The sequence below is a fragment of the Lampris incognitus genome, chromosome 1, assembly GCF_029633865.1.
Source record: "Lampris incognitus isolate fLamInc1 chromosome 1, fLamInc1.hap2, whole genome shotgun sequence".
In the NCBI taxonomy this organism is placed as follows: Eukaryota; Metazoa; Chordata; class Actinopteri; order Lampriformes; family Lampridae; genus Lampris; species Lampris incognitus.
The window spans coordinates 104,526,374-104,539,030 of record NC_079211.1 but is presented as its reverse complement, the minus strand read 5'-3'; the positions used below and the strand labels follow the sequence as shown (position 1 = coordinate 104,539,030).

At 43.6% G+C, this 12,657-nt stretch overlaps 1 protein-coding gene across 1 annotated transcript in view; it reads right to left on the bottom strand.

The window, feature by feature from the left end:
• wdfy3 (WD repeat and FYVE domain containing 3) overlaps window positions 1–12,657 on the bottom strand; it is a 202,712-nt gene that overhangs the window by 88,623 nt on the left and 101,432 nt on the right. The window contains exons 22-25 of the mRNA XM_056274002.1: window positions 10,730–10,841; window positions 9,935–10,125; window positions 923–1,075; window positions 752–825 (exon numbers count right to left, since the gene is read on the bottom strand). Of these exons, the coding sequence (XP_056129977.1) occupies window positions 752–825; window positions 923–1,075; window positions 9,935–10,125; window positions 10,730–10,841 (530 nt within the window). The remainder of the gene's footprint in view (window positions 1–751; window positions 826–922; window positions 1,076–9,934; window positions 10,126–10,729; window positions 10,842–12,657) is intronic.

Here is a 12,657-nt window from a genome sequence, read left to right as displayed (position 1 = left end):
TTTAAAAGAGAATGGGTGATGACACTGATTGGTTTAATTTGCGCCTTAGTTTGCACCCAGATTATGTGCCATCTAACTAGCAAAAGTGGATTTGGGCACGCCCTAAATGCACTTGCGCCATGTTCTTTAGACCATGCACTACAGTATATCATATAAATACGGCCCTATATCTTTTTTTGGCATTCTATTTTCGAAACTCTCTCTAAAATATTAGAGGAGCCAGTGGATCCATCCCCTTTATTGCTTTGTTTGGTGTTGTATCACAGAGTGTACATATAAGTAATTATAAGTGCAACATGCTGGCCTTTTGCAATTTGTTAGCCAGGTGACATATACAGTTCAGGTGGGAAGCAACCCCACCCCCCATGCACTCTCATTGGATCCAAGAGATTATGCAAAGAATAACATTATTGTGTTTTGCATACTCTGAATATTGTATACTCTGAAAATCTACAATACAAAGACTTTGATAAAAAAGGAGACACAGAAAGGAATTCTATGTATGATATGCCAGTAAAAAAAACCTTGCTTCGTTCCATAGGCTGTAAAATGATAAATGAAAGCACGACAAATACAGAACATTGAGAGTGTGGATGTTTAAGAGGAAAAGAGGTAAGAGAGAGGTTCTAAGTGGTTATTAATGACTGCTTTACTGACTTAATGACATGACTGTTTACCCTACTGTCTGTCTGGGATTAAAATCAGATATCTTAGATGCTAATCAGAAAATACAGTGCATTTCCAAAGTTACCTGGATTCTGTGAGAAGCTCAATAAAATGCTCAAACAACGATAGGTGGAGTTCGTATGGGGCATGGAGCCACACCTGAGGAAGACATGTGCACACACAAAAAACAAATTAAGCAGCAGAAAGATGTGGTGTCTCGTGACATCTTACACAACTTGTCTCCTCCTGGCCTCACCTCAAAGTCACAGAGCAGGTCTTGGAAGGCGGTGGAGTTGGGGATGATGGAGGTCTCATGGCCGCTGTCCACCGTACCCACCAGGGAGAAGGTCAAGTGGAGGATGTGGCTGTTGAGTAGGGAGCGCTTCTTCTTCAGCAGCATGGCCAGCAGCTGGAGAGAAAGCGAGATGGAGTTACCAAACAATAACAAAGATAACACTGGCATTTGTATGCACAGAAAACCAAACGCATGTTTGGGATCACTTAAGTTGACAAATAAAACTGTGATTCTGATGAGACCACACTTAAATCTGTCAGTGGCCATAACAGTGAGCTTTTGTTTATTTTACCAGGGGTCTGTAAGCTTCATCAAGTTGAATTCAAAATCTTTTATGACAAACTTAATGTCAGTTTAAGGTCAGTTAGGCTGATGATTGGTGAAAGTTTCCCTCCCTGATCAGAATCAGATTTGGTTTTATTTGCCCAATACATTTCACATACCAGGAGATTGCAATGGGGAATTGCTCAGACATAGTGCAAGATGAAATAAAGTTACTTGTGAAATGTACATGTGATACATGTAATGTTACATGTGAGGGTTCCAGCTGAAGTCCAGCAGCCTGAGACTGCATAATAAGTGAAAAGATGGGGGGCCGAGCATTAGTGAGTGTCAGGGCCACCATCTAGGCTGAAACAAGGAATATCCATGAGTACATCAGAAAGAGGGCCCCCCAGGTTGAACTGCTGAGGGAATTCATCAAGCAACAGAAGACAGAGAGTGGGGAGGAAGAAGAGGAGGAGTTATCATGGAAGATCAAGCCCCTCCATGGGATGTACCATTGACAGATAGAAGACATAGCTGATATTGAGAAATCCTACCAGTGGCTAGAAAAGGCTGGACTAAAGGACAGCATAGATGCTCTGATCATAGCAGCACAAGAACAGGCACTCAGGACCAGATCGGTTGAGGCAGGAGTCTACCACAACAGACAAGACCCAAGATGCGGGCTGTTCAGACGCCCCTGAAACTGTCCGGCACTTAGTAGCAGGGTCTAAAATGCTAGCTGGGGAAACACACTGAAAGGCATAACCAATTGGCTGGGATAGTGTACAGGAATATCTGTACTGAATACAGACTGGAAGGTCCCAAATCCAAATGGGAGACTCCACCAAAGGTGGTTGAGAATGGCAGAACTAAGATCCTGTGGGACTTCAAGTTCCAGAATGACAAGCAGGTGCTGGTTAACCAACCAGACATTGGACAAGGACAAGGAACAGAAGACAGCAGTAGTGATCAATGTAGCAATCCCGAGTGACAGCAGCATCAGGAAGAAAGAGTACGAGAAGCTAGAGAAATACCAAGGACCGAGGGAAGAACTAGATCGGAGGTGAAATAGTCCATGGGCCAGAGCCCAAAATTTCCTATTTCGGTACACTCAAGGTGGCAAAACTTACTTATAATTTTTGAAAGGATCCATGTCTGTAGATGATATTTTGGTATGATAACCATTCCTGAGTGGCAGCTGTATCACAGTTATCAGCTCATGAAGTTAACCACCCCCTAAAGTAAAATGCATTTTAGACGCTGGTGCATATCCTGGTTTAGCCTCATGGTCAGGACATTTTTCAATGTTCTATAATATTGTCTTTGGTATCATTTTAAAGGGGACCTTCTTAGCTTTCATTCAAGCCCTGTTGTGGATATTTCTCACAGATATAGAGGTCACTTGAGCTCTTCAACCCGTCAATAACACACATCTTTCTGCAATGTTCGCCTAACCTATATACTTTCTTTTAGCCCTGTGGCATCTAGGAATATCAGGGACGCAAAACACAAAAACTGGAATACTCACAGGACTGTAAAGATTCAGGAAATGTACAATATACCCATACTATTTCATTGTGTGAGGTGATTGTGAACCTTAAATTAGAAGGGCATTATTACTAAGAAACTAACTACACCAAAGCCAGTTAGTCCATGGGTCAGACCAGATATCGATATCACCCAAGGTGACACAACTTCACTGGTGCCATTTTATTTGGTACACTAACAGAAGTAAAATAATACATGATAACCTTTCCAAATGAGCAGCTATTTCATTTTTCCTTCAGGAAACCTGTTTCTGTGCCTCTCACGATTGTGTATTTGCCCAGATTTTTACAAATATAGCATTTCAACACCCCTTGTACTGATTAGCCTAGCTTAAACTCTGGGACAGTTCTTAGTTGGCCAACACCCAAGGATAACCAGTACTGTGTACTTCCATTCATTGTGCTAAGCTAGGCTAACGTGCAGCCAGATAGCTTTCTACTAAACACATATAGAGGAAACTGGTATCTATCTTCTTGTCTCACTCTGGAGAAGATTGTAAGCTAATTTCCCATAATGTTAGCATGTTCTTTTAATGTATATGTTAATATGATTAGTTAAAGTGGCTACGAGGAACTTTCATCTTGTGTTGATTTTAGCGGCCTCATGTGGACAAAATACAGCTGTTGCATAGCAACTAGGTAATGTATCTATTTGTGGCTATGTAAGATAAATAATGGTAATATGACGCTGGTGAAGCAAAGTAAACTTTGTTTTAGTAGTGTTCATACACCTAAGTTACATGTATTTGTTTGTATGTGGCAGGTGAAAACTGACTGAATATGGCCACTGGTGAACAAGCAAGTTTTTACCCAATACCAAAGCGCCCACGGGTGGAGTGCATTATCCACTGTTCTGATGATACAGATAAGCTGGTTTCACTACAAAGTGTCGACTCATGGAGAACTCTGCTCAGGGCAGCTCAGATACGAAATCATGCACCAGTTTTGAAACTGGCAAAAGACATTCCTGAGGGACAGATTCCAGCAATCTACTACCACAGAAAGTGTCGCAGTATCTTCACTATGAAGCAAATTCTTGATGGCCTCCTTGCAAAAGAAAAGAAAAGTTGTGTCTCTGCTGAAGAGAAACAATCTAAGAGAGTAGCTCGACATGCTCCAAGTACATCTAGGACTTATGATGCAGAGTGCATATTTTGTCAGAAAAACAGCAAATATTCCAAGAGACAGAATACGAGAGAAGTACTGGTGCAGTGTCGAGAACTGCGAGCTGATGCAAAGATCAGGAGTGCAGCCACAAAGAAAAGGGACAGCAGAATCCTTGCCATTGTGAGTAGAGACCTTGTAGCAGCTGAAGGGCACTACCACAGGTCATGCTATAGACTTTACACCAAAGAAGAGGTTTCCAAAGGAGAGGTTGCCAGCAATGAAGATGATGATGCTGCAGCCCAGTATGAAGCTGCTGTGAATAAGGCATACAATGAGCTGTTCCTCTTCATCAGGATGGAGCTTTTTGGCAATCCTCAAGTGATGATAATGACTGATCTCTCTTCTAGACTGGTAGCTTCAATGAACTCCCAAGGCATTGCCCAAGTCAAGGAATCAACCAAGAAGCACATAAGGCGAAACCTGGAGAGTGAGTTTGCTGGAGCCTTGAAGATATTCCCTGATGAGAAAGGAAAATTCCTCCTCTATCCCGATAACTTGTCCATGAGGGAACTTGCCAAAGAAAATCAGTCTCTCAAAAGGGAGCTGCAGACCCTGAAAAGTGTCAGTGCACAAGATGTTATAGCCAAAGCAGCCATCAAATTGAGATCAGACATTAAAATTCAAGATGTTCCTCAAACCTGGCCGCCTGAAGTCAAACCAGAAGCAGAATGTCCTACCATTCCAGAGTCGCTCATTATCTTCCTGTACTCTCTACTCACAGGCTCAAATGATCCTGATCATGCATCCCAGAGAGTGCAGTGCCTTCTGCAGTCATTTGGCCATGACATAGTATATGCAGTGACATGTGGAAATACCAAGCCTTCCAAGCACATTGTTCTGCCATTCAGTGTCAAATCGTTGACAGGAAATGTAGAGTTGATAAACATCCTCAACCGACTTGGTCACAGTGTGTCCTATTCACAGATGGAAGAGATCAACACTGCCATGTGTCTCCAGAAACTCTCATCATCAGGGAGTGGCATTGCCCTTCCAGCTAACATCCATCCTGGCATATTCACAACTTTAGCCTGGGACAATATCGACCGTCTTGAAGAAACTGTCAGTGGTGAGGGAACATCTCACAGAGTCAATGGGATTGCTGTGCAAGCAAAGCCAGTCAACCCACTTCCTGTCCAACCCATGCCCACTGTTCCCAAAACAAAGAAGAGAAGCATTGATGGACCCCCACCAATGTTACCAACTTACAATGCTGGACAACGGGTAGGGCCACCACAAAGCAAAAAGTCAGATGCCGATACTGCAGACAATACTAAGCTTGCCAGAGACAAAAACCTTCTTTGGGTCCTAGCACGCATGTCACAACAAGAAGAACAGTCAGTCAGCAGCTGGACAGGCTTCAACATCCTGACTCAAGGAGAGATGACGGTCATCCCCGACAATATAGGCTATCTGCCTACCATCAATGCTCCAGCGACACAAATGTCTACTGTCAACGAGGTGCTTAACCAGTCACTGAGCATCATGCAGTGCTTAGGCCTGAGGAAGATTGTCTGTGTCTTTGACCAAGCCCTGTATGCGAAGGCTGTCGAGATCACATGGAAACACCATGACAAGTTCCATGATATCATCGTTAGGCTTGGGGTATTCCACACCATCTGCACACTGCTGGCAATAATAGGAAAGCGTTTCCAAGATGCTGGACTCAAAGACCTCTGCATTGAGTCTGGCATGATTGCAGAAGGCTCAATTGCTGGTGTTATGGATGGCCGCAAGTACAACAGGGCAGTGCGACTACACAAGCTCCTGTATGAGGCTCTCATGCGACTGACCTTGAATGGTTTCCTGTCCTGGTTGGAAGAAACTCACAGGAATGACATGGTTCACCTGAATGAGACACTGAAGACCATTGACAGCCTTGGGAAAGAAGTCTCACAACATGCTTTGAAGGAGGTCCTCGAGAACAGCTCTTGTACACGCATCATGGATCGATTTGAAGTCTACCGTGAGTTCCTTAGAGGTGGAAACGGCAGCCTCTCGAACTTCTGGATGTCCTATTTGGACATGGTTGAAATCTTGTTGGGGCTCATCCGAGCATCCAGAGAGGGAGACTGGATGCTACACTTGGCTAGCATTCGAGCAATGATCCCATGGTGCTTTGCTTATGACAGGATGAATTATGCACGCTACCTCCCCTACTACTACGCCCAGATGTCTGAGCTGCCCATCACACACCCAGATGTGTACACAGAATTCATGGAAGGAGGCTTCTCAGTCCAACTGGGCTCCACCAATCCCTTTGGCCAAATCCCTGATGACCAAGCTATAGAAGAAACGGTGAACAAAGACACCCAAACAGCTGGAGGGACAAAGGGATTCAGCTTGAAGCCAGGAGCTGTGACCAAATATTATCTCACAGCTGAGTATAGAAGCATGTATACCTCAGACAGCTGAGAGACCTGACAGGTCAAGGCAGGTGCAAATGGTCTCATCCAGATCTACAGAGTCCAAGGATCAAGAGAGATGAAGCAGATGTCCAGTCTCTCATGGACCTTATGGAGAATAACTGGCTCAATCCTATGTCCCCTGATGAGATTGATTTGGTTAGCCTCTCCACTGGCAACATGGCTCCACCTGATGTGACCATAGATCTCTTGAGAGCTCTTGAGAAAGGAGAAGAGGCCTACCAAGCATTCCAGCAAACAAGGTTAGATGCAGACCCACCACCTGTGAAATTCCACGACAAGATGACCAAGCAAAGTCTGAAAACATTCTCCAATGTCAGCACAAAACAAGCTCATGGAAAGAAAGCACAGGATGTGGTTCTGAAGGCAGATAGAAACCTTTTCAGTCACATGATCCTGGTGGCTGAAAGCAGGAAGGTGAATCTGAAGGATGTCCTTGCCTACCCATTGGGCCCACTACCATGGGCACTGGCAAATGCTGATGGGTCCTTACGAAAAACAAACAAGGCTGCACTTGCCAGAGAGCTTGAAAAGAATGTATCTCCTGCAGAAGACATCCCAATCCCATCTACTTCCATCATTGATGGGATGAGCCTGGTCCAAAAAATGAATGGCAACAACAAAACCTTTGCACAGGTGGCAGAGTCAGCCTTGACCCAGGTCCTCCATGAGGGAGCACAGAGTGGGGGGATTGATGTTGTTTTTGATGTCTATCACCAGACTTCGATCAAAGATGCTGAACGACTGAACCGGGGTGGAGACATCACTCTCCAGTACAAGAATCTTGCAGGGGGACACCACGTCCAGCAGTGGAGAAAATTTCTGTGCAGTTCCTCCAACAAGACCAGTCTCATCAAGTTTCTGGTGGAAGAGTGGAAACTCCCACGATACAGAGCTATGCTGCATGGCAAGGTGTTGTACATGACCTGTGAGGAAACCTGCTACAAGTTGACAGAAGATGGGTGTGAGGAAGCAGCAGAACTGCACTCCACACATGAAGAAGCTGACACCCGTCTGCTCCTGCATGCATTGCATGCAGCAAATGCGGGCTCAAAGTCAGTTATCATCACAGCTGAGGACACTGATGTCATGGTGCTTTGTCTTGGCTTCCAGAAGGACATCACCTGTCCCATCTACCAGAAGTGTGGGACTCAGAACCGCACACGGTTTGTCGACATCACCAAACTGGCAAGTTCACTTGGAGACAGCATCTGTGACAGCCTAATTGGCTTACATGCCTTCACAGGCTGCGACACTGTCAGTGCATTCGCTGGTCGAGGGAAGCTGAATGCCCTGAAGATAGTGAGAAAGCACACTTCCTGCCAAGAGACTTTTAGTCAGCTGGGACAGACATGGAATGTGAGTGATGAGCTGTTCCAGAAAATTGAGCAGTTCACCTGTCGGATGTATGTTGCTAATAGCAGCACTGCTGAGGTGAACAAACTGCGTTACCAGCTCTTCTGCACCAAAAGGGGAGAGGTTGAGTCCAGCCAGCTGCCACCATGTAGAGACTGTCTCTTTATGCATGTTCAACGAGCCAACTATCAGGCAGCAATATGGAAGTGCTGTCTGCAGGCTAACCCTGTGGTGCCAAGCCCTACTGAGTATGGATGGACAGACGATGAAGGCAAGCTGGCCATTTACTGGATGCGCTCCCCACCTGCACCAGATGTGGTCTTGGAAATGCTAACATGCAAGTGTGTGCATTCATGCAAAATGCCAAGCTGCATGTGCCTGTCAAATGGACTTCCATGCACAGACATGTGCAGGTTACAGACCTGCAGTAACCAAAAACAGCAGGATGGTCCAGAACTGGACTTTGAACTTGGGGAGTCAGATGATGAGAGAAACGAGCAGTTTGATGAATGACAGTGTGATGATTCTGATGGTATTACTGTGGTAGTAGTCTATTGATGCACAGGATGTTGATTCTGGACTTGGTTACCCAGAGCTTGATAACAATAATGTAACCATATTCACATATACCCATTACCCTACCCATTACCATTACATATACCCACTAATGATATGGGATTACATGTATCATTGACTAAGTATATGTAAATGTCAATGTTGTTTAAAATATTAAAATAGTTCATTACCTCACTATGGTATTCCTTTTTATCATGTATTTTGATTGTGTATTTAAACAAATGTATAGAGACCAGTTTGTGACCTAACTGGCTTTGGTCTAGTTCTCATTTAAGGCTCACAATCACCTCACACAATGAAATAGTATGGGTATATTATACATTTCCTGAATCTTTACAGTCCTGTGAGTATTCCAGTGTTTGTGTTTTGTGTCCCTGATATTCCTAGATGCCACAGGGCTAAAAGAAAGTATATAATTTAGGCGAAAATTGCAGAAAGATGTGTGTTATTGACGGGTTGAAGAGCTCAAGTGACCTCTATATTTGTGAGAAATATCCACAACAGGGCTTGAATGAAAGCTAAGAAGGTCCCCTTTAAAATGATACCAAAGACAATATTATAGAACATTGAAAAATGTCCTGACCATGAGGCTAAACCAGGATATGCACCAGCGTCTAAAATGCAATTTAGTTTAGCGGGTGGTTAACTTCATGAGCTGATAACTGTGATACAGCTGCCACTCAGGAATGGTTATCATACCAAAATATCATCTACAGACATGGATCCTTTCAAAAATTATAAGTAAGTTTTGCCACCTTGAGTGTACCGAAATATCGTCTGGCCCATGGACTAAAAGGTGAAATCCACAGTAGTCCCAGTGGTAATAGGAGCACTGAGGCTGTGACCTCCGAACTGGGAGAGTGGCTCCAGCAGATTCCAGGAACAACATCTGAGGTCTCTGTCCAGAAGGGTGTGGTTCTGGGAACAGTTAAGGTATTGCTCAGAACCCTCAAACTCCAAGGCCTCTGGTAGAGGACCTGAGCTTAAGGAAGTCACCTACCACCCAAAAAAGGTGAGAGGGAGATTTTTTTCTGTACAATACATAATGATATATATTTAAATATATATTTAATCATTTAGATGATAGGTTCAATAAAGATAGTGTGTAACAGGTAGTTTAGCAACTTCATTATAGCAAAATAATATACCAGGTCTCCACTGTACAGTACTCATTCTATGCAATATTCACAATTAAGAAAGTGTATCATTAAGGATATACATACATACATCGAGAAATATTCGGAATATTGCCAATCTTCTGCATTAGATAGATAGATAGATAGATAGATAGATAGATAGATAGATAGATAGATAGATAGATAGATAGATAGATAGATAGATAGATAGATACTTTTTAGATACTTTTTTCTATAAGAGAATATTTCTTTTCACCTTTTGTACAGAGCATCAAATACAGTAAATACATGTACACATACTGTACATACCACACGACATACATAGAGAAGAGGGGAGACAACAATACAAGATTGCAATACAAGACTTATAATTAGATGCAATTAAAAACCATACAGTTATGTACCAGCTACCAGCCATCTAGATTTACAGTTATCTACACTAACCATACAGGTAATGGAAGGATGAACAAAAATAGACTGAATAAAAGGAACACATCCGACCTGGTAGCCTTTGATGCGCTCCATCTCTTTGCAGGCTAGAGGGTTGCTCTTGACAACGCATACCAGGGCCTTGACTGCAGCATACAGCCCTTCCACATCTGATGCCATGGCGACCAGGCCCAAGATGGCTGCCGCCCCACCTGTATACTGCAGGTTGGTGGCCACAGGCTTAGGCACAAAGGCACGCACCCCTGGGAGGAGGAGAGCAAGGAGACAGGGTTAAAGGCTTTCATGCAACACTCAAAAAGGCAAAAAGGATTCTTCAAGTTGCAATCATAAGAGAACTTAGGAATGTTCCCCGAAGAACCCCTTCATAAATAGTGCATGAATCCTGACATATCATATTTAGGGAAATGTTCTTCTGACTAACACCATAAAGTGCTCACTGGCTCCCACTGGATCTTACAAGGGCCCCTGATGATCCTTGTTTCGTTATCCACACACAAACCCCGATGAAGCCCTGGCATCAAAATATGCTTGAGCAAAGATTCACAACACCAAACCAAAAATACATTTTGAGTAAGTGCAATAAAAAGGACTGCAGAAAGTGTTTAAAATGCAACTTTGCAAAAAGCTGTGATTGCCTTTACTAATTACAGCTATTGGTCAATGATCATTTTGGGACCAATTCCTTCTAGGATTTCAAAATGTCACGAGTTAATAGTCATAGTAAATGCATAGTAAATTCAAAAGCCAAGACCACGATTTTTTCTCTCAGTCTAAAATCTAACTGGTGTTTGATAAATCAAGCCAGTGTTGGTTGGATTATAGCTGGGGGGGCTGCTGGGAGTTTACCTAAATATCCGATTACGGCAGCTCCTATGGTGCGAGCAGGCCCGTTGAGGTGGCCGGCAGCATTGTGGATTAATTTGACTGGCGTAGCATTTTCATGAGAAGACACGGTCAGCTGAAAGGGGGGGGGGGGGACAGGGTGTTGAACAGAGATGTCCAATCCAAGATTTACTCACACACACACACACACACACACACACAAAAACTATATACCACACAAAAAAACATATATATGCAGCTGGATAGCTCAGTAGGTAAGAACGCCAGCTTTCATGCTAGAGATTGGGGGTTCAAACCCCGGTTGGGACAAGTCTCTAGTAAAGAGTCCATGGCTTAGATGCCTAATGCTATATAACCTAACTACTTCAGATATGAGTGAGAGTAACATGAATAGAGTCATACTGGCTCGGACATCATCAAAGTCTGAGTCAGGTGTTGGGGAACAAGGGCAACCTGACGAGAAATGGGCTACTAGAACAAAACATTCATGGACAAGAGCCAAGAACCTGGAACGGATGTAATGCTACTATAACAGCAGACCCCTGGAGCAGGACTAGATGATGTTAAGCCTATGTGGGAATTGTGGACCAGCAGGAGACCTACTTCCACACTGAACCAGAAGCAGCTAGTGGCTCAATGCTCAAACATCAATAGGAGGAAGCTACTGTCACAACTTTAGATGGCGAGGCTCCAACAGGATGACTATACAGTTTAGCACCCTGAATGACCACCCAGTAGGCAAAAGATACATGAGGACAGACCCCAAGCAGCTGAAACAATCCTATCAGCTGAACCTACTGAGGTTCAAATGAGAATCATGGCATCTTGACTAAAGACAGTCAACCCCCGTGCTCGGCTTCCACGACTCAGTGACAACTTACCATCACAGAGCCTGCTTGCGGCTGTGACCACAACCTTACACAATATCCTGTCTGCCACCATAACAGAGACCAACGAGCTTGTATATGCCACTGCAATCGCAATCCTGGAGATGCTTGGGTACCGTACTGAGGAAAACACACTGCCCAAAAAAGGGTGAGAGGGATACATATATATACACTACCGTTCAAAAGTTTGGGATCACATTGAAATGTCCATATTTTTGAAGGAAAAGCACTGTACTTTTCAATGAAGATAACTTTAAACTAGTCTTAACTTTAAAGAAATACACTCTATACATTGCTAATGTGGTAAATGACTATTCTAGCTGCAAATGTCTGGTTTTTGGTGCAATATCTACATAGGTGTATAGAGGCCCATTTCAAGCAACTATCACTCCAGTGTTCTAATGGTACAATGTGTTTGCTCATTGGCTCAGAAGGCTAATTGATGATTAGAAAACCCTTGTGCAATCATGTTCACACATCTGAAAACAGTTTAGCTCGTTACAGAAGCTACAAAACTGACCTTCCTTTGAGCAGATTGAGTTTCTGGAGCATCACATTTGTGGGGTCAATTAAACGCTCAAAATGGCCAGAAAAAGAGAACTTTCATCTGAAACTCGACAGTCTATTCTTGTTCTTAGAAATGAAGGCTATTCCATGCGAGAAATTGCTAAGAAATTGAAGATTTCCTACACCGGTGTGTACTACTCCCTTCAGAGGACAGCACAAACAGGCTCTAACCAGAGTAGAAAAAGAAGTGGGAGGCCGCGTTGCACAACTGAGCAAGAAGATAAGTACATTAGAGTCTCTAGTTTGAGAAACAGACGCCTCACAGGTCCCCAACTGGCATCTTCATTAAATAGTACCCGCAAAACACCAGTGTCAACATCTACAGTGAAGAGGCGGCTGCGGGATTCTGGGCTTCAGGGCAGAGTGGCAAAGAAAAAGCCATATCTGAGACTGACCAATAAAAGAAAAAGATTAAGATGGGCAAAAGAACACAGACATTGGACAGAGGAAGACTGGAAAAAAGTGTTGTGGACGGAT